Source organism: Lissotriton vulgaris, chromosome 8, assembly GCF_964263255.1.
Source record: "Lissotriton vulgaris chromosome 8, aLisVul1.2, whole genome shotgun sequence".
Classification (NCBI taxonomy): Eukaryota; Metazoa; Chordata; class Amphibia; order Caudata; family Salamandridae; genus Lissotriton; species Lissotriton vulgaris.
This window is the reverse complement of record NC_141696.1, coordinates 1,487,790,280-1,487,812,819: the sequence shown is the minus strand read 5'-3', so window position 1 is coordinate 1,487,812,819 and position 22,540 is coordinate 1,487,790,280. Positions and strand designations below refer to the sequence as shown.

Genomic DNA, 22,540 nt, shown 5'->3' with positions numbered 1-22,540 from the left:
TAATTGCCACATTTATAGCAGATATTAGTTTGCTTGAAATTTTTATTTTCTGTACGTGTAATCGTGTTATTTTTACCTTCTTTAACCTTCACAACATGCACACAATCATCTTTAATTGTTGTTGAAGGTAACTTTTCTTCTAGTTCTTTAACAGATAATTTAAAAAACTCAATGCTTTTAGCAACACGTACGGTTTCCTCAAGCGTAGGATTACCTAAGGATAAGAGTTTCTGCTGGATACTTGTGTCTGTACATTTACAAATATATTGATCTCTTATCATTTGATCTCTAAATGTCTCAAACTGACACTCCACACTCAGCATTCGCAAAGCAGAAATGAAATCTTCAACTTTTTCCCCATGTCTCTGCCCTCGCTTAAAAAACTTGTGCCTAACTACAACCAAGCTCGGTTGAATGTCAAAACGCAATTCTAACTATTTCACTGTTTCAACGCACTCATCAATGGCTTCTTCTTCTGGAGCACACACTAAAGGTGGTAAGCGTTTGAAAATAGAACGTCCTTCAAACCCAAGTGCATGTAATAAAAGATTTTTTTTCTCTCAGCTCTGTAACGCGAAGCCCCTATTGTTCCCAGATAGGTAGTAAAAGCATCGTACATAGCTGCCAAGGTTTCAGATTGCCATGTGTGACATTTTTATAATTTCAGTGTAATTATGAGTGACATTTCATTGACTATGAGTGACACTTTCTTGCGAGCAAAATGAAGACGATTGAAACATACAAACATCAGAAATTACATCCAATTGAGCGGCAAGAAAATCTTAGATCTTAAAACACCAAAAATGGCACAAAGCTGCAAAGCACCAGAAAAGAAAGGGCACTCAGTCATGGCACGATATAGCCTCTCATTGTATAGTAGATGGTTATGTGCTGGGTGTATATCCTTCCCTTCCGCAGAGGACAACGGGCCATTTCTAAGCCCCACCATCCTTTGAAGATGCACACCCGCAGGGCATAGAAACTGCACCAAAATAAACATGGCGCAGCGCAGGTTAAGTAGAAACGCCTTCATACAAAATCCCTGATGACGTATCCAAGTGCTTTTCGAGGAGTAGCACGTTACTCCGGAACCCAAACAGGATTAGTAGTGAATTAGTATAGGGCGATATGAAATTAATTTGAGCGGTGGAGATGTGAGTTTTTTAGTTGCATTGAAAAGGTTAGTGGAGGGATTTGGAGATTACAGCAGCAGGTTTGGGATGAGTAGAGGGGGTGGGAAGAGTCAGAGGCAATGTGACAGTGGCTGGAGGAGGCACTTTTGTGAGAAACCCTCACGTAAGCAAATGGTGATCATAGGGTTTATGCTGCACTTGAAGTAAAGAGGAGCCAATTATTGGTAATGGACCTTTAATTTGATGTTCAGCACTGTGTGTATCTGCTTTCTGTTTTTATATGTCACCTGCTAAACAAGACGGTAAAATGTTACGCATTATACAGCTGGAATGAACACCTCCCATCATGTTGTAGCTCATGCTTCACTATACCCCTCATTAGCCTGCTTCACTCACCTGTAGCAACCTATAGTAACTCCTGACATCAGTAGAGCATCTAGCTCTGTTAGGACAGCTTATCACTTTGGAAGAAGATTGGGACAAAGGCATGGAATGAGGAAGAGCAGGACAAGGAGAAAGCACCAGGAGAGAAAGGGAGAAAAATCATAACAAAATACAGGCAGATGGGTGGAGAGAGAGGTTGGGGGAGATGGTAGCACCAAGAAGTATAGAATAAAATAGAAGTATAGAATGGGAAACCGGCAAGTGAGCAGGGGCACAAGAGAGAACGGTACAAGTTCCATCTATACCTGCAATGTGCAGGTGCATGTGTGTGGCACCATCACTGAATACACCAACACTTGTGGCCACAACAACCTGTGCTTTCCCTGAGGCAATGGTCTACTGCTGTAAGAGAGTGAAGCAGCTACTTGCATAAAGAAGTCCAATGTGACTTTACTAGATGTGGCGGCACATGAGCTGTAGCACCTTTAATTATTAAATCACATAATTGCAGTATAACAGCCACATGTCGTCCAATGTGATGATAAAAAACCGGAAGGGAAAACAGTGACAAAACGCCAACCCGCACATTTAATTACAGAGAAAAGTTATTTGTGTTACTGAATTTCTTTATTTGTGTAGTTAGTAAAAACCATTACAAAAGATAAAATGCCGTAATATTAAGAACAAGGAATAATAAAACTAAACTGGAGGTACATACAGAATTAGAAGTTAAAATCAAGTAAAAAAAGGTGACGTTTGAAGTTCAGGAGACAGTTACAGAGGGAATAGTTACACAAGTATTATATGTTCAGGGTATGGATTGTGTCTTTACCAAAGTTCCTCTCTTTTCCTCAAAGATGGTGATGAATTTAACTGCTCTGCAGATCAACTGTGGGTCCCTGGAACACAGGACTTGTATGATCGCGGAACGACAAGTGCGAATACCATATTGTACAAACTTCGCTTTTAGCCTGTTCCTGCGTTCCTGGTCCAGTGCGGGACAAATGCAGATCAAGTGAATGAAATCTTGTTTTGCTGCGCCACATAGGTCGCACTCCTTGATCACTGGGGTTCTCCAATTGGGTTGATCGGCATTGGTTGGCAGATTCCCCATCCTTAGGCAAAGGTATTTATGTTTGATATGTGATGAGAATGCGAGTTCCAGGTAGGCTGCTGGCATGGACTTTTTATATGATTGTATGGTCATCCAGGCATGTGAGCGATGGCTCAGGGCTAGCTTGTCATTAAGCAATGAGTGCCTGTTGGCTGCCTTCTTTACTGCCTGTTTGAACGTTGGTACAGGAAGCTTGGTTTCCCAGAGTGCTGCTAGTTCAGTGGTTTCAATGGATTGTTGTAGGTATTTGGCATACTGGGAATTCGGGCTGTTATGAATTGCTTCCCACATTGCACGGTAGATCTCATTGTCTAGGTTCATCCAGATGCCATACCAGAATTTAACAGTCTCATATTTTTTCAGCAGTACTTGAGACTGAAGGCCGAATTCGAGTCGCACTTGCCCAGGTGATGCGTTGTGTGGTAGACCAAATACGCGCTTGTAGACTTTTGTTTGAATATTGTCTATTAGGTGTGCGCTCTTTCCGTGGTGTAACACGCTTCCGTACGCTATAGTTGGAAGTAGCTTGGCTTTCATTGCGGTTAATAGAGGGTTAAATAGAGGGCCTTTAAGTTTGATGGCTAGGGTACTAAAGGCGTGCAACAAGGCGGTGCCCTTCTTTTCGATGGCATTGAGATGTGTGGAGAAATTGAGGCGCTTGTCCAGTGGGATCCCCAAGTACTTATAGCTTTCCACTACTTCTAATTTGTTGCTATCTATTTCCAGGATAGGTGGAGGCTTGCGGCATCTTGTTATTACCATGAGCTTTGTTTTTTTATTGTTTATTTCTAGCAGGTTCTGTTTTGTGTAACCGGTCAGTTCATGTAGGAGACGCTGTAGACCTATTTTAGTCTGGCTAAGTAGGACCACATCGTCTGCATAGGATAAGTGTGTTAAACGTAGGTTTCCTAGCCGCGGTGGGTGAGCATTGATCTTGTCTAGCCTTTTTGACATGTCAGCCATGAATAAGTTGAAAAGATGTGGGGCCAGAACGCAGCCTTGTTTGAGTCCATCATAAGTGCTGATCTTCCGAGTTAGCTGCTTTCCGTTGTCAATCTTTATCTGCATCCAGGTGTTAGTGTACAGATCCATTATAGGAGTTAGGATTGAATCCGGCAGGCCCTGCTGCTTCAGTTTTGACCAGAGTAGTTGCCTACTAACCCGGCCAAACGCCGCCTTAAAGTCTATGAAGCAGGTGTAGAGTGCCTAATGATTTTGAAGGCTTTTTTCCGCTAATAAGCTTAGCGCCATTGTATTTACTGCGGTACCCATGCCACGGCGAAATCCTGTCTGATTTATTGGAATTTTATTATTGTCTTCGGACCATTGAGCAAGATCAGCTAATACCAGAGATGCGTAATATTTCGCTTCCGCATCGATAAGTGCTATAAGGCGGTAGTTGGCTGGATTCTTACGATCTCCGCCTTTATAGATTGGATTGATGATCGCCCCTCTCCAGCTTTCAGGGAGCCGACTAGTGTTGTTTATTGCCCTGAATAGGAGGTTGAAGTTACAGGCCCAGTAGTGGGGATCCTCCTTATAAATTGCCTGGGGGATGCCGTTAGGTCCTGGTGCACTGTCTTGTCTACTTTTCTTTATTATTTGTAGTATTTGGAGTGCATCATCTGTCCACGGTGGTTGATCTGAAACCTCCTGTTGGTTCCCCGGGACATTTGACCAAACACAGGCAGGGCCCTTCACAGCCGGACTTTTTGGTGCTCTAGGCGCTCTTGAAGCAGTTGTTATCGGCGGTTACTGTATTATTATCGAGAATGTGTCAACCAGGTACGGGACCCATACCTTTTCAGTGATGCAGGTCATGCTTATGGTTTGTCGTGGTCTGTTCAAAGAATTGACTTGCAGCCAGAACGCCCTGGAGTCAGATTTTTTTAGATTATGAAGCATTTTGGCCCAAAAGTCGCTGACTTGTTTTTTCTTTTCGGTCCAAATCAAGGTCTTATAGTGCTTCCTTGTTGATCGGACTGCTTGCCAAGTGTTTGAATTTGCATTGTGGCCTTGTGCTTGCCTAGTGAGCTTCCGCAGGCGTCTTCTTAGGGACAGTGTAGTCTTTGTAAAATCGGTCCCACTCGTTTGATGGATCTTTGTTTTTTGGTTGACACCTGTCCTAGGTAGTTTGCTTAGGAAATCAGACCAGATTTCTGGGCACAGATCATTATCTTGGGTTAGTGTTTGGAATAGCTTCTTGGCGTCCTGGGCTATTTGTGGTAGAGTATTGCTCGTCCACCTTAATCTCTTCAAGTTGATTGATGAAATTTCACCGGCTGTCATTGGTGCTTGTAGATGTCTTTGTGGAGCCAGTGTCATTTCAACGTGCTGCATCGAGTGGTCACTGTCTAAAGAGCATAATATTCGGAAATTCTTTATTAATCTTAATAGAGCTAATGAGACTATGGTATAATCCAGAATTGTGCTTGTGTTAGGGCCAATGTAGGTGGTAGAAGGGGGTTTGTCCTGGCTAGTTCTTCCATTTATCACCCGTAGTCCTAAGTGCTCGAGGTCCCACATCAACTGCCTACCCACTTTGTCTGTTTTCTTTGTGGGTGGAATCTCTTGGGTTTTGACGCCCCAAAATTCATTAGCTGTGACGATATTGTCCTCTTCTTCCGGGCGATGTAGAAGATTTGTGTTGAAATCACCTGTAAGGATGATCTCCCATGCTGGTTGTTCAAGACGGAAATTCGATACGACGCTGCAGATGAGTTTGAAGAGGTCTTTTTTAACTGTGGTGTTCGGATGAGCGTATATGTTGATTAAAATAATGGTTCCAGTGTTGGTCTCTGTTACCCTTTCCAATTTGATGATTTGCATGTCTGGCGCCGGTGTGGCCAATTGGCAGACCTTAATGTTTAATGAAGTGGCTATGTAGACCGACAGTCCCCCTTTTGCAAGGCCATGACGCTGAGTGCGGGTCGCACTAACGTGAAATGATAATCTGCCTGGTACATCAATTGGATCCATTAACCAAGTTTCCTGTAGCGCTATGATGTCGTACATATCCCAAGAGTCTGTTTTCCTACTATCATTTAAGATGCATTTTGCACCTGCAATGTTCCAAGAGAGAAGTTTTATTGACTTTCCTTCAGTTTTTCCGACCCGACTATAGGTTCAGTCATCATTAAAACGTTGTTTCTGTCTATTCTGTTGTTCATTATTATTAACTTCAGCCCCCTTGGCACCTTGCAGGACAGAATATACTGGTCGAATTGCCCGTGAATGGTCTTCTCTTTTGCTGTGCTTCCTGAGGAAGGGGGATGGATAACCCGGTTTTACTTCTTCTTTGATAGTGATTCCCCACTCTTCAAATTTGGCAGATTCTGTATTTGTGTTACTGGTTGTCAGTAACCTTCATAGTAGTGCAACAGAGATCAACTAACCTACAAAAACGAGCAATATTATTAGAATATTAAAAATACATAAAGGTTTTATCATCTTAAGCGTAGTAAAAGCGCAGAACATTTGAGTGACTGTTTAGGTGTCAACATTTACCGACCCTTGTTTTCCTGTCACGCTGGACTTAAATGAAATCATCCCGAGGTAAAGTGTACGTCCTGTATGTATGCTTGCATCCTATGAGTAAATGAAGTTGGACAATTTTCCAGCTCGGGAACTTGCTTCCACAACGGAGAACACCCAGACCAACCTGCGGAAGAGGCAATACTAATCTGCATAAAGCCATATTGACCTGGTGAGAAACAGAAGAGCCGGCCTCAGGGTGACTTCTGGCCTACATAACGCAAATTAGCTTTTTAGCGAGCGCGATCAGCTGGCTGCTTGCAGGTCGGTGTCTGGACTGGAGTCTCATTTACTGTTTTGCATGAACCTTGTAAAAAAGAAATGAGACTTCATTCCAGACACCGAGGAACTGCAGGCAGCTTATCGCGCTAAAAAGTTAAATTGTGGACAATTGGATTAACACTCTGCTGCACTGTCTCACAGTTACACAGTCACTCTCACTGACTTGTTAGACTTGCCACAGCACTTACAGGCCAGCTGCCGCCCGTCAACTGTGAATAGCAAGGACCCCCTGGGTAGTAACAATCTATAGACTCCTAGGGCAGGGTAGTAACATATGTGAGAAAAATCCTAGGACGTCTAGGTATATGAGTGTACAGATAAGACAGGCCAGTTATCAAGAAGGAATAGTAGGGAAAAATTAGAGGAGTTATATAAAACGTATATTTTTATTTTGTATATTTAAAAATCATATTAGAAATGACAGGGGGTCAAACCAATATGACGGGTTTTAAAATCGCTTTGTCAAAATTACATACAATAGTCACAATGAATAAACATAAAATTCATAGTACATAAAATAATGGAATATTTTAACAAAAGCATACAAATAATCACATCAAAAATAAAACAAGCATAAGAACTCGACGCGCGTTTCGGCAGGGGACCGCCTTCTTCAGGAGACACAATTTTAATTCCTGAAATACAATTTAAAAGAATATCTGTATTATCTAGACATCCATAAGGTTTGTAGTGACAACATATACAAGTATCATTAACATACATTTAAAAACCTGCATTCCTAACTTGGGCACTGACCTTGACTATTGTTATGTACACTCAAGGCCTTTAATGGGCAATATATTTTACCAATTGTACAGTATCTGACTCATTCAAGGCTCCCATACCTTGGTTTATAAAGACATCCCCTTATAATAAAGGGACATAGCCTTAGGACACATTCTAAGATGGTAAAGTAGAATCACTTCTAGTTTTTTATATATCGGAATCAATCTTTGTAGTTCACAGCATGAGGTAATTTCATTACTTGATGTTTCAGAATAACTGTTTGTTGAAAGGAACAACATTACTGATCTAAAGCAACAATGCTCAAACAACAGGGTATACTCACAAAGGTGGACTTCTATCCATGCAGCAAAAACACCCAAGGGGGGTCTTCATACAAACGTGATGTGTATATGGAATGGGTAATAGTAGTGGGATTCCTAGTGATGAAATTCACATTGTTAAAAGGTGGTCGTATAAACTTATTCTTCTTAGTAACAAACACATTTGGCATAAGAAATTGCTCTTGGCATGTGGAAGGCACTACAGGATTTATTTTTCTCATGACGGTGAAACAAAGTATTGTACCTATTCATACTTATGGAACCCACTAGATGCCTCTGTCCTATAGTCCTAATCGTATCACAAGTAGAGATAGCCTCTCCGGTGGTTACAACAAAATTTCAGGTGCGATCTATTTATTACCAGGTAAAAAAGAGCGATAGTAAAGGAGAAAAGGACAGGTATTGACTAGATAGCACTGTTAAGTAATATAATGGCGCCATAAAGCAAAAGACATGGTAGTGTCAACTGTGTACCTTATGATTCCATGAACGAAGGATACATATTGCTGACGAAGTTATTCATTAAATAAACACTTGATAACCATGTTCGAGGTGTCCCAGACAACAGGTACCGTAAAAACACTATGTGTAAAAAAAGAGGAAAACAGAATATACTCATTCCTCATATATTATGACCATGGTCACTGCAATGGTAACTGCACTGGTCTCGAAATGAATGCATGAAACAAAGGGGAAGATATAGTAATTACCTATAGCTAGGGCCTACATTAGATGGTAGACTTGACGCTTGAAACAAGGTCGCTGTTGATGGCACCTTGTCTCGTTGGAAGTTTAACAGGCTCTAAAAAAACGAATTTCAGATTTGTAAGTATTATATTTGTACGTCCGGAAATTAGTAGCATATTGAGATATTACTCTACACATCCGTGTAGTATTGGCTATATTAACTAGTTATCAAATGGTTTTTAATTAAGGTTACCTTGGTGTATCCTAAAACGAACTATTCCTTCTTGATAACTGGCCTGTCTTATCTGTACACTCATATACCTAGACGTCCTAGGATTTTTCTCACACAGCTGCCGCCCGTCTCCGCAGACAGTCACACTGCTCCTCAGCAAACGCGGTGCACGGTGCGCCGGCCCGCTCTTGGTATTAATTGGACTCTCACTGAGGCTCAGCATGATCAGGCAGTGCTGCTGCACAGACAGTGGGCTCCATGTGCGCTGGCGGTTCCGTGGGCTTCTAAATCTGGCACGATCATGAATCGTTTTAATTTACCGCCATGGCTGTGATGCCTGATGCCTCCCAAACTAAACTCAGGCAGCAGGACGTAATGACGCGCAGCGCTTATGACGTCGACATTCAGAATGTAAAACAGCGTAGAGGAGGGGAGCTAACGTTTCTTTTTATACATTGTAGCATTCATAGACACCCCAAGCACAGTGCCGTGAGCAGCGCTAACAACCACTCCAGTTAGTAAAGCAGCACTTATGGCTTGGCAACCGAGGCACTATAACGATTATGTGTGACAATGCATTTCAGTGCGGTGATGCGGACCACTACACTGAAATGCGTTAGTGTCACGTCTGATGCGTGATACTTGGCAGAACTGATTGTACCATTTTTTCCAAACAATTGGTGGTTCACCTGCCACTTCAAGGAAAGGGGGAGGAGGAGTAACAGCTTGCATGTTTGTTATTACAATAGATTTTCTGAGAATTTAAAAAAAAATGTTTTAAACATCTGACATTGTCACTACAAACTCCCATGTAATACCATTCAAGTTGACATGAAAATAGTTATTTTTCCTTCTTAAATAAATGTCCAGATTAAAAACGTTGTTTTTTACTTTAAATACCCTAATGAAAGAATAACAGAACACGATGAAACAACATTCCATATAAGTCTAGAACATTACAACATAGCTAAAAAGTCCTTGTCATTTACAACGCCAATAGCTCTAACTTTTACAAATTCGAGACCTATTGCATCATACGTACTTGTTTTTTCATTTCCAGCACAGCACATTTACATAGACCATTCCTCCAAAACTGTTATCACTGTTACCAATATGCACTTTGAGTGTTATATAAAGGTGGGCCGCCGCCTCCAAAATTCCCTTTGACACTATTCATTTTGGCCGCATACACCATATCCAGAGCAACATGCGCCTGAGCGTGCAGCGTGAGAGTTGTTGATAAACTTCTGCAGCTGGGCCACGCCTGTTTTGACCTGAGAACGACCTTGCATTGGTAGATGCTGGCGCAGACCACCGCTATTGGCTGATCGGTGAAATAGAAACCGCCAATCCTCTCTCAATTACGTACCAACCAGGTTGAGGCGGGATTGGGCCCGTTTCGCAGCCAATGGAAGACAATAAGGCGTGACCTTCACGTATCCTCCTACCAATGGGGAAGCACTGGTAGTGACAGTTCGGCTCTAGCTCCGCCCCTTGCCCCTCGCCGGCCGGGGCTGCGCCTCTGGCCTGTCAGAAGCCTCGTCCCCGCCGCCGGTTCAAGTCTCTTCCCCGGTGTTGACGCAGCCATGCCTTCGTTCTACTCTGCCCTGGCCTTCCTCGCCGGGCTGCGGCTGTGCCTGAGCACGACAGGCGATTTCTCGTCCATGCCGCCGCATAACGACACGGCCCGGGTGGCGCGCACCGTGGCGCACCGCTGTGACTGGGGCGCCGTGGCCACCGTGTCCACGCAGAAGGCCGTCAAGGGGAAGCCCTTCGCCAACGTGTTCTCCATCAGCGACGGGCCGGTGAAGCATGGCACCGGGGTGCCCTACCTGTACCTGACGGCCATGGAGGTCTCCGTGCAGGACCTGAAGGTGAGGGGGCGAAGGGGCCGGGAGGGAAGGGGCGCGGTGTCCTAGAGGTGACCCAGAGCATCCAGGGCTTTAAATGGGCAGGTAGACTAGTCGTAGTGTCCATGAGTACATCCACTTTTATAATTGGAAAGGAGGAACACCTGCACTTCGCTGCACAGGTTCCATTTTTAATTAGGAAAGTGCCTGCAGTTCGGAGAGTACCTGCACTTCTCAGCACTGGTGTAGTACTTTTAATGGGAGAGTACCTGCACTTCTCAGCACTGGTGTAGTACTTTTAATGGGAGAGTACCTGCACTTCTCAGCAGGGGTGCAATGCCTTTAACAAGAAATGACATGCCCTTCTAAGCACTGACACAATACTTTTAATGGGAAAGTGTCTGCACTCCTCAGTACTTATTTATTTATTTATTTATTTATTTATTTATTTATGCATTTTTATATAGCGCAGACTTTACCCGAAGGTGTCAGAGCGCTTCACAAAAGGAATAGAAATGAAACATAATGAGAAACATTACAAAAGAACAGACTACAAAAGCATATGTTACGTTACATAAGGTAAAGTGACAATTGTGAGCAAACAAAATACATGAGGTAGTAAAAATTGTGAGTAACCAAAAATACATGAGGTAGTAAAGGTAATAGTGACAATTGTGAGCAAACAAAATACATGAGGTAGTAAAAAGTGCACAAGAGGAAAAAGTGACAAGTGTGCAGTTACAAGAGAAAACAAAAGTATAATTTGAGGTATAATACTGCAATAAGTATATAATAACTCGGGCACAAGAACAAGCGTTACGTAGGCAAAGGTGGCACTTGTGCAAGTATCAAAGGTAAACACATGTGAGAGGTAGCAAACCGTGCGTTACAAGGGCAAAGTGGTGTGTACATGTTACAAAAGGGCACCAAACACAAGTACATGGAAAATACTGCAAAAAGGCAGACACTCCAACCCCAGGAATACACTGGGAAGGCACTTCCATGGTCATGGAAAGTAGAATTTATCAGTAGTGGGAAGTCTTCCTCCAAATAACAAGAGGACGTGAATTACTTTTGGAGGTGCCTCTGGAGGAGGAGAACTGCTGCAATACTTTTGATGGGAGAGTACCTGCACTTCTCAGTACTGGTGCAGTACTTTTAATGGGAGAGTACCTGCACTTCCTAGCACTGGTGCAGTACTTTTAATGGGAGAGTACCTGCACTTCTCAGCACTGGTGCAGAACTTTTAATGGAAGAGTACCTGCAATTCTAAGCACTGGTGCAGTACTTTTAATGGGAGTACCTGCACTTCTCAGCAGGGGTGCAATACCTTTAACTCGAGATTACATGCACTTCTAAGCACTGGTGCAATACTTTTAATGGGAAAGTGTCTGCACTTCTCAATACTGCTGCAATACGTTTAATGGAAAAGTACGGCGATTCTCTGGAGCAAACTGGTTATCTAAATATCGAGGCCCTGCACTTCTATATTACCATTTAAAGCACTGGACCTGCCTCTATCAAAGGGCCTTAGAGATCTCCGTGTAGGACCTGCATGTGAGGGTCCGTATTGTGAGTGAGGTTGGGTGGTGAAAAGACAGGGGCTAGAGACGGAGCCGAATGGGTGCCCAGAGAGCGGCTGCATTGTGGTGGCAGACCCGATTCACCTGTACTTGACACCCATAGACTTCTGGCACCTGTGACTGGGGGACTGAAAGGACAGAGATAAAGAAAGCACAGGAATGGCCCAGAGCTATAGGTTACAAATTCCTATGAGTAGTATTTGTTATTGAAATAGAAATATGCAAGTACACAATTTCCTAGCTAAAGCTTCTCCAATGAATAGCTCATAAGCTGTGGTAACTCTCCAGCTACCTGTACGCATTTCTCATATATACCGCCCAGCCTACTAAATTAGAAGCTTTTATGTAGTTATATTAATATATGTATGCCAAAATTGCATGGCATGAATTTCAGATGGAAATCCATGTACTTTTAAAACTCCTAAGCTGATGTTTGGAGAAAAAGGGTTACATTTCCAAAATATATTCAAAGCCAATATTGGGTGATAAATTACGCAGCATTGGGGATGGCTTATTACTAATATAGTGGCAGGGACATTACAGCAGTGTCTGGTATAAATAATACTCACGTAGAGGCATTCCACTTTGACAAAGCCTTTTTTACATTACTGACGACTGACTGATGAATTGAGGTGATCACTTCTGGTAATCCTGCATGTGGTGGTCCCTAATATAATCTTGACTGATGTGGATACTGTTACAAAACTAATAAAAGTAATTTGGGATGATTTTCGCTTAACATAAAGGTTGGAGACCCTTTGTTGTTGCTTATCTGTTTCCTAATGAGAAGTGTCAGCGTTCTTCCAATTTAAGTGTTGCACCAGTTTTAAAAAGTGATGGTACCCTCTCAAATTAAAGTGCATTTATTCAGAACTCAGAGAGGTCAAGAGCAGAATGTGTCCTACCTGTATCAAAGGTCTTTAGTGATCTCAGTGAAGGACCTGCAGTTAAGGCGCTGCAATGCAGTGGTGATGAGGGCAGAGGGTGGCGATAGAGGTCACAGAGGATACCCAGAATCGGGCTGCAGTATTATTAGAGACACTGGAATTATGCAATGCTGCTTCTTTTTTTCGCATAATTATGGATTTTACATATAATCCATCATATGCTGCATAAACGGCATTTTTTGAAACAAAAGAAATTGTTTTTAACCCAATTGGATCTAAAGTTACTGAAAGCATTGCGCTGTGTGTGTGGGAGTGAAAGGCCCTTTGTGAAGGTTAACTGGTCATCTTTCAGTTGCTTATCTGTATTTAGTTTTTAAGCAGGTATTAATGAGGTGACTATCTGCCCAGACAGTATTACCATTTTTGCAAATTACAAAATAATGAAGTAATACTACCAAATATTGTGCTGTATTGCTCTGCATATTTTGCCTTTTCTTGTTGCTTAATTTACTCCAGCGGTTCTAAACCTTTTGACTTCTGTGGACCCTTTTAATCTTAATCATTACTGGAACACAAGGACCCACACTGAATCAACAATGGAATCCGGTGACACCCACTGAGTAATTTTCTTGAAGCCGAGCCCTAGCCTAAACATTTCTGATAATTTGAGCTGAGAAATTAATAAATGTAAAAAAAAATCGAAGTTTAAACTAGAAGGTTGGAGCTTTTCTAAATTTAATTGAGGACACTCATCGCCATACTATATTTGGTTTGATGCACTTGCAGTACTAATGCATTTATCTGAGGATACTACCTTCGTTTTTAGCATCCAATTTCAAATTCCTTCAAATGTATAGAATGTTTTAATATTTTCAAGATCACATTTTGGTTCTTTTTTGGTTGTCCCTTTATCAATCTGTTAATATTATGACCAAGCAGTCAGACTCCCTGAGAAGGGTTTGCGGATCCCTAGGGTGTCCTCGGACCACAGGTTAAGAACCACTAATTTAATAAACCCTGCCTCATCACTTCGAGCAGGGGGTGGCCAACCCCTACCTGATGTCCTTGGAGATTTCTGGGCAGAATCTGCAGGCATGTATGGTAGTAAGCCACTAGTCCTCATAGGAGTCGCATGACCATCTATGCGTGAGGGACCAAAAGGTAACCCACAGCAGGGTCTTGGTGTGAGGGAGTTCACATTTACACAGAGCAGGAGGCGTGGTTGCCCCACCTGTACCGCCGGGCTTTGGAGATCTCTGTGCAAGACCTGCAAAAGTCGAAAGTGAGCTTGTATGGGCAAGAGGGAAACCCTTAAGAGTACCCTGTGTTCAGATGGAAAAGAGTGGAACCTAAAGGGTCCAGCAGCAGGAGGTAAAGTGGGGTGTGGGGGGAGACGGTGCCCTACCTGCATCAGACGCCCACGAAGATCTAAGTTTTGCAGGTAAGTAGGTGGCACAGGGCCCAAATGGTTCCTTGCATTCTGCGTCTTTATGTGTGAAAGATAGAGCAATACTTTTTCATGCGCCAAGAGACTTTGTGTAAAACATTAACACCTGGAATAACCCATTATTTATGATGCAAAGGCCTTGGGTAGCCAGAAATACGTTTTGCCTTTTGAGGATCTTGCCTACTGTATGTGATGTATTACCCTCTTGTTAATTACTGGTGGTGCTTCATTGCTGTGCGGAGCAGGGCTTGTATCTCTTCCCCCGTGTTTGTGCCATGGACTGAGCGACTTTAAGTTTTAAAGTTTTTTGGGGTTTGCTGTGTGACTGGGTGGAAAGACACATTACTGCTTGCATTGGTACCCACTGAGTTTTCTGTGAAGGATTTATATAGACTTTAATATCCACTGGCAGACCTAACTAATCAGGATCTCCATAGAGATGGCAGTTTGCGCCTGTGCTCACTACATCGAGAGACTGCTCCACCGACATAGTCCAGGATTGGTGCTGAGGAGCATCAGTCTGGCCTGTTCAGTGCACTGTGTTTGCTCTCATTTACACAGCGGTAGTAGTGAAATCAGCAATGTATAAGCAATTTACGGCCCTGTGTTAATACATGGATAAAACAAATTTGCTTAAGAGTCACATGGTATGTAATATTTGGCAGATATAAATTATTAGATGTTTATGTCACAGTGAAACCTGGAAGTCTTATACCTATTAGCTTTCCACTTCCTGCAACTCTGAAAATATAGCAATACTGGCCAAGAGCACCTACATGTCGTCTGGTTGCCCAAGTGCTCCTTGTTGATTGCATAAGGCATCCAGATGCTTCCTCCACGACATACCCCTGGAGTATTTCATATAGACTGAAGACAGACCGCAGGACAGTGGCTATACAAGGAAAAGGCATTCAGTGATAATCCCATTTTATCCACCTGTAATGTTATGTCATATATGCACCCGCTTCCCCAACATGACCTGCCCCTACTTCCAACATGAAAGGCAGAGGACTAATGGGGGTGCCGTATACCACATGTATTAAAAGGGAAAAAAAGTTTAAAAAATGTCCTCCTGCAATCCATCCCCTCCACCTTTTGAGATACCTTCCTCCTCCCCTAAATTAAAAAAGTGAATGCCTGGATTCATACATCCTATTCCCAGCACCCTCTGCACACCCACCCCACCCCTCCGAAACTGAAAATAATTACCTATTCAGCCTGACATTCGCTTGCCACGTCTGACTTTCGGTGAGTAGCACGCTACTCGTGAACCAGAAAAGGATTAGTGGTGCATTAGTCTAGGCAAATATGAAATTAATTTGACCGGTCGACATGTTAGTCTGTTATTTGGATCGAAAGGATAGTGAGGGATGGAGGAGGGAAGGATTTGCATTTATATAGCTCTTGTTTCCCTGATTAGGTGTTGTAGCACTTTTTGGCAAGTAACAGGCTGCTCTGGAACCCAAAACAGGATTAGTGATGAATTAGTGTTAGGAAATATGAAATTAATTTGATTTGAGCGGGTGACATGTTTGTTTGTTATTTAGATTGCAAAAGGAATAGTGGAGGGATAGAAGAAGGAAGGGTCGAGGAATTATATATTTTTTCATACTTTTTTTTTTAGTTCATAGCAGTAGGAGAGTGTTTGAGATGAGAAAATGGTAAGTGGAGGGGGAAGTGTCACAAGGAAGGGTTTAGAAAGACTTGTATGACAGAACTTACGAATATCTATATCTTTAAAAACATAATTATTATACATGTTGTGTGCAGTGGGATATGCTGTATATTTATGTTTGAGTGGTGTTTATGTGGGGGGGAGACGCTTCTTGAGTAGTCTTCTGAAGTTAAGGTGGTTATCCATGGATCTTATGCTTGGGCCTTTTTTTTCTTGTACAGTAGGATTTTGAGGCAAGGTGGCACCCTAGAGTGGAGGCTCCTATGTTGAATGTATTTTGTGATTTTATTCCTGTTGAAAAGCGGTGCTGTTTCATGTATCGCTTTGTGGGTGATACAAAGCCACTTGAACATAGATCTTCTGGAACCGGTAACCAATGTCGGGCTTTTAAGGCAGGGGAGATGTGGGCTTGCGGTTTTATATGTAAGAGTAGTCTGGCAGCAGAATTCTGAATCCTTTGTAGTCTTTTCACAGTTGTTAAAGGTGATTTGTGGTAGAGGCTATTGGTGTAATCGAGTTTAGCTTGAACAAGAGAGATGGTAGCCTGGACCTTGTGTTGGAATCCCTAGTGGGGGAAGATGCGTCTCAGATTTTTTATAGTAACAAAGCCTGATCTTGCTAGTTTGTCCACTTGGGCATTTATTGATAGCTTTGAGTCCATGGTCATTTAGAGGTTTCTTACTTCCTTTTATACTTTAGGCGGTGATCCCAGATCAACAGGCCATGCGACAAGAGGATCATAATTTTTCCAATTGCCACACATGAATATATCTGTTTAGGAAGCATTGAATTTGAGATGGCTCCATGTCATCCACTGATCCATGGCTCTGAAACAACTGAAAATTGGTGAGTTTCCAATGTCTTTGGGGCATTCCAGTTGAAGGAGTATTTGGGTGTCATCTGCATAGTTATAGCACATCAGGTGAAATTGATTGATCAGTGCCAGTAATAACTTATTGTAGATGTTGAAAAACATGGTTGAGATAATAGAGCCTCGAGGGACCCCTGCTTTTGTGAAGTACGGTTCAGAAGAAAATGAATGACATTAGTTCTGTTGTGAAGGTAGGATGTGATGCAGTCGATAGCAGTTCCTGTATGCTGGCTTCGTAGAGTCTTCGTATCAGTGTGTCATGGTCAACTGCGTCAAAGGCAGCTGAGAGGTCCAAGAGAAGCAGCGCAGCAACCCCGTTCTGGTCAAATGTGTTCTTAAGGTCATCCCAGATGCCAACGAGGGCAGAGTCTGTGTCTCTTCCTGGATGGAGTCCCGTTTGGAAGTCTGAGTGTATGGCATTATTTTAATTGAATTTTGACATCTGGACAATGCTGCTCTTTCTATCAGTTTGCCCAGGAAAGGTCCATTTGTAATCCGTCTGTAGTTGTCGTGGTTCAGCGGGTCCATCTTTATTTTCTACAGAACTGGGCGTATGTATGGCTTTTTTTTAGTTCTTCTGGAAATATTTCAGTGGTTAAGGAATTGTTGATGATTCTTCTTACTGGAGCGGCAGCAGAGGTTGTTTGAAGAATTTTCTTGAAGGTTTCTGCTAGACAGAGGATCAGAAGGGCCCGGCAGGCCTGCATGCTTTGACAAGGTCCATACATTCATTTTGTGAAATTTGTTGTATATTCTGTTAAGGTTTTTGTAAGTGACGTTTGTTTTGATTGGTGTTTGTTTTGAGCCATGCAGGTTGCTGTTTTCTAATTTGCTGTTTTATCTCTTTTTTAGCTCTGTATTTCTCCAAGGTGCCTGTTTTCTTTTGTTCTGTTGTGTTGTTATTAGTGGTTTGAGGATATCAAAGCTTCATGTCGCCACTCCTATAGTTTTTGAACTGAGTTTATTGTGTCTAGATCTCTACTGGATGTTAATTGTGTTTCTAAGTGTTCAAAATTGAGTATGTTCCATGGTCAATAGGTGGATGCACTCAAGGTGGTTTTAGGTGTGCTGTTGTTTGTTAAGAAAGCAAGCAAATGGTGGAGTCACTGTTCAAAAGTTAACTTATTCTGTATTTTCCAAAAATTGCATCTATGATGTATCCAGCAATGTGTGGGTTTGTGGGCGATCTAATGCAGGTTAAGTGATTTTAGGCCAGGGATGATTGTTTTGTGATGGGGGCATATTTGGTTCGTCGAACCAAATGTTGAGGTCACCCAGAACGCTTAAGTTGGAGTGCAGTGCTATTAGGTTTGAAACCATGTCTAGAAGTGCGTCTGGTGATGTAGCATTGCTAGGTGGAGGTATGTAAAGGAGCAGGAAGTTACAGGAAGAAGATGGTGTATCGTTGCATTTCGTGAAGAGGGCCTCACAAGATGCAGTCAGTTTTATTGATATGTTATTTGTTATTTGTTATTTGGTATTGCGGGTTTATATAGCGCCAAGTCACCTGCAGGTCTCAGGGCGCTATGTAATGTTTGCCTGAGCACAACAGCCAGGCCACTACCTCTTTTGCCTATACGATTTTGGGTGATAGTTTGATAGCCTATAGGAACGTCTTCATGCAAGATTGGAGCAAATATTATCTCCACACCTTGATTCAGTTATGAAGAGTATGTCAGGTTTTGTGTCAGTGAGAAGGTCATAGATGTGATACTTATTTTGAGAGAGCGATCGAGCATTTATTAGTAGGCAGTTTAGAGAATGTGCTTTTGTGATAGGTGTTATGTTATGTTATGTTATTTATTCTTTTGTATAGCGCACGGCTACTCAAAAAGAGTGTCCCGGCGCTTTATGGAGAAGGAGGGCTGCAACACAATAACATAACACCATTTAAAAAGAAAAGGACAGAAGGCCCAACAAATGCATACAGAAAAAACTGGCTACTGGGTAAACAGCCAGGTCTTAAGGCCTTTTCTAAAAGCTAGTAGGCTAGTAGCTCCCCGCAGAGTGAGCGGCAGAGAGTTCCACAACTGTGGCGCCAGTAGACCAAAAGAGCGGCCTCCCAGGCGAGCTCTCTTCACACGCGGGACGACCGCCAAAAACAGTGATTCCGACCTCAAAGACCGGGTCGGTTGGTAGAAAACCAATCTCTTTTGAAGATACTTTGCTCCCACCACGTGGAGAGCTTTATAGGCCAGGGTCAAAGCCTTAAAGGCGATCCGTTTCTGGATGGGAAGCCAGTGCAAGGTTTTCAACAGGCCCAAAGCACCGGCCCGTCTGTTTAATCCAAAGATTGCTCTCGCGGCAGCGTTCTGCACCACTTGGAGCCGCTGCAGCAAATACTCTGGCAGGCCCAGGTAAAGAATGTTGGCATAATCCAACCTGGACCCGATCAGAGCTTGCACTGTAAGTTTCCTATGCTCCTCAGACAGCAGGGGAAGAAACCTCCGCAGCATCCTAAGGATGCCGAAGCACGTGCCCGACACCCCGAGGATCTGGGATTTCAGTGTTAACCCCGTGTCCATCTTGACCCCCAAATTCTTGGCAACTTGGGAAGAACAAGACGGAGGAAACATGTTAATCGGCCACCAGGCCTGCCAGTCTGGCTCTGTATCGCATTGTGTGGCATTGTTTTGTAGATGATTGAGTAGTATTTTGTGGGCTTGCAACAGGTGTTTCCTTAGTGCTGGTATTAGCTGTTTGAGGAGAGCAATAGTGTAGCTGTTCTATATCGTGTTCCTCGTCCAGAATACTAAGAAGGCATTTTGATGGGTCTGCAGGTGTAGAAGGTGTATATGGTGGTTGAGAGTCAGTTGGTGGGCTGTGTTTTTGTAGTGAAGCCTTGTTGTGCAGTAGACACGTAGAAACGAAATTGTGAGCAGTGGCATGTTGCTTATTTTGTTTGCGTCCATTTAGGGTGGAAGGTGTATGAGTTAGGGGTGGTGGTGCAGCATGTGGGTCATGTTGTAAGTCTCAAAATTGTCAAATTTTTTATTTTTTTAAATTTTTTTTAGGGAGTATTTTTATAGCGCCTATCACCGCCGGTCTCTAAGCGCTTACCAGAACAAAAAACATAACACTAATGCTCCTAGAACCTCAGTTGTTCCACCTCCTATAATGTCATGAAAGCCCTTCTGAAAAGATAGGTTTTTAATTTCTTTCTGAAGGGTAGAAGCTGTGATTCCTCTTTCAAAGTGGGCGGGAGCTCATTCCACAACTGTGGAAGAAGCACAGACAGGGCCCTGCCCCCTTTGGTCTTTAATTTGAACCTAGGTTGAATCAGGTTGGAGGTTGTTACTGAGCGCAAAGGTCTCCCAGGAATGTACCTCTTCAGACGTTGTTAAATGTACTCTGGGGCTTTCCCAAAAAGTGCCTTATGGGCCACACAGAGACATTTGAACTGGACTCGGAATTTCACTGGAAGCCAGTGCAGCTTCTGAAGAAGGGGGGATGCGTGCGAGTTTCTAGGCACAGAATAGATGAGCCTAGCTGCGTCATTCTGTATTACCTGCAGCTTCCTCAACAGCTTGTGTGGTAAGCCCAGGTATAAGGCGTTGCCATAATCGAGTCTCGAAATGACTGTGGCGGATACGATCGATTGTAGGGTGGAGGCAGATAAGATGGGAACTAGCTTGCACAATTGCCTCAACACACCAATGCAGGAACCGACGACAGCAGAGACTTGAGGGGCCATTGAGAGGTCTGCATCAATCCTTAGCTCCAAGCTTTTTACTACGGTGCCAGGAGACAGGGTGGTTCCCAGCTCAGGGGGCCAATACAGGTCACTCCAGGGATCCTCTTTGTTGCTGATCACCAGCACCTCTGTTTTATCAGCATTCACTTTCAACAGATTGTTAGTCATCCAGTTGAATGTGAATGAGAGCAAGTTCCTCACTGATTCCTGGGCCTCAATGGTGTTGTCTAGCCGGACTAAGAGCTGTGTATCATCTGCGTAATTAAAAATCTCGCAGTTCATACTCATAAGCTCCTCCACTAGAGGTTGTAGATGGATATTGAAAAGCAGGGGGGATAAGGCCGACCCCTCAGGCACCCCCCAGGTCACTTCGCAGGTCTCAGACAGTTGGTGTCCTAGTTGCACTCTCTGGGTACGGCCTGACAGGAAGGATTCTAGCCACTTTAGTGTAGGAAGGTGGATACCTGACTATGGTTACCTCCAACTTAGTTGGCCTGGGGCCCTGCCAATCAGGACCCCAGGCCTACTGCTCTCTCTGTAAAATGGATTCCATGTACCTTAGGTACATTTCCAATTGGTACTGGGCCACCTTATCAGACCCTGTAACTCAGGGCATAGGTGTACCCAGGGCCTACCAGGGGCTGCAGCATGTATTATGCCACCCCTGGATGGCCATCTAAATCTGACACAACTGGCTGCACGACAGCTGGGGCAAGGTGGTGTAATCACCCTTTGCTTTAGATATAGTATACCTATATCTAACCCTAAAAATGGACACCCGGATTCCTATCAGTCACTCCTATGGCAGGCCTTGACAATCCTGAAGGCAGAGTGCTTGGAATCGTGTGAAATGGTGCTCTGGCATGAGCTGAGCCCGTTTGCAGCTTGCGGAACCAAGTCCTAATAGCTGTTCCATGATAACGCATACCATATACTCTTAAGTGCATTATAATCCTCGCGGTTAAATGCTATCTTTGGTATTGTGTTATCAAAACATGTCGAGTAAGGTGTCATACGAATTGGAATACTAACCCCTCGCCAATTCTGGCGACGGGGTTAGCATTCCACCCTTCTAGAGGGACACGGCATGTATGTAACTGTGAACCCCGGTTAAAGTTAAACGAAGCCTCAGCTCCACAAAATGGATGCTGCCACCACAGACACGAGTCTGACCTCCCGCTGCTGGGAGTCCTTCCAGCGAGGAGAGCTTGGACAAAGGGTTTCCTGTCAGGGGCGGTGCTAGCACCATCCCAGACAGGGTTTTGTGTATCCTGGGTAGGCAGGGCTTTACAGGAAGGTGACTGCGGAGTGGCACCCCGGTGCTCACTACGCATCTGCCGGCTAGAACCAGTTCCAGGGGCACCCCAGCCCCTGACCTGGGGAAAGTCCGGCATGGGAGAGGGGTGTAATCACCCCCCTTCCTGGTCCCACCCCTAGGGCAGGACCTAGTCGCGTGCCACCCCTTTCTTTAGGATAAAGGCAGGAGCGGGGACCCTTCCAAATTTAGATAATCTTTGAATCAAGAATACTATCTACGAAAGGAACTCTCGACTCTTCTCAAGATTTCTCCCTTGTGGCTAAGGAGTAGTCACCCTGCATCCGCAGGCACCATCTAAGAACTCTGCGGTTTGCTGCAAGTCCTTCCTCAGGAATCCGACTGCCCAGCTCGACGAGAACCGGCTTCCCTGGCACCTCTGACCTCTACCCACATCGTCAGCTCAGCTGAGATCTGTGGGTGCGACGAGACCTCGAGGGACCGGCCATCACCAGACCTGCACGATTACTTAACCAGCACGACCACCGAGGGATCCTCTGGTGAGTGCTCTTGGGTCCGAGAAGCCCCGACCCTGAGCAGCTCCAGCACCGAAGTGCAGCCTCCCAGCATCTCCACGATCTGCGTGTGGCCCTTCTGCTCTTTGCTGTTCAACACGTCTGGTTACTAGCCGCTGGCTTGTGGCCTTCTTGACGACGCCCGACAACCAACGCTGCTGGTCTGGTTGCTCCAGACTGGCCTTTGCTCCCTTCTGAGAGAGGAGCACCCCGGACCCTCCTGGTCCACTCAAGACGCCATTTTAGGCCCACCACGTGGCCCTGAAATTT

General features: G+C 43.9%; 1 protein-coding gene across 1 annotated transcript in view; it reads left to right on the top strand.

The window, feature by feature from the left end:
- Nucleotides 1–9,828: 9,828 nt before the first annotated feature.
- The window catches only part of CREG1 (cellular repressor of E1A stimulated genes 1), a 192,052-nt gene continuing 179,340 nt past the window's right edge, over nucleotides 9,829–22,540 (top strand). The window contains exon 1 of the mRNA XM_086935570.1: nucleotides 9,829–10,307. Coding sequence (XP_086791696.1) covers nucleotides 10,020–10,307 — 288 coding nt within the window. The 5' untranslated portion in view covers nucleotides 9,829–10,019. The remainder of the gene's footprint in view (nucleotides 10,308–22,540) is intronic.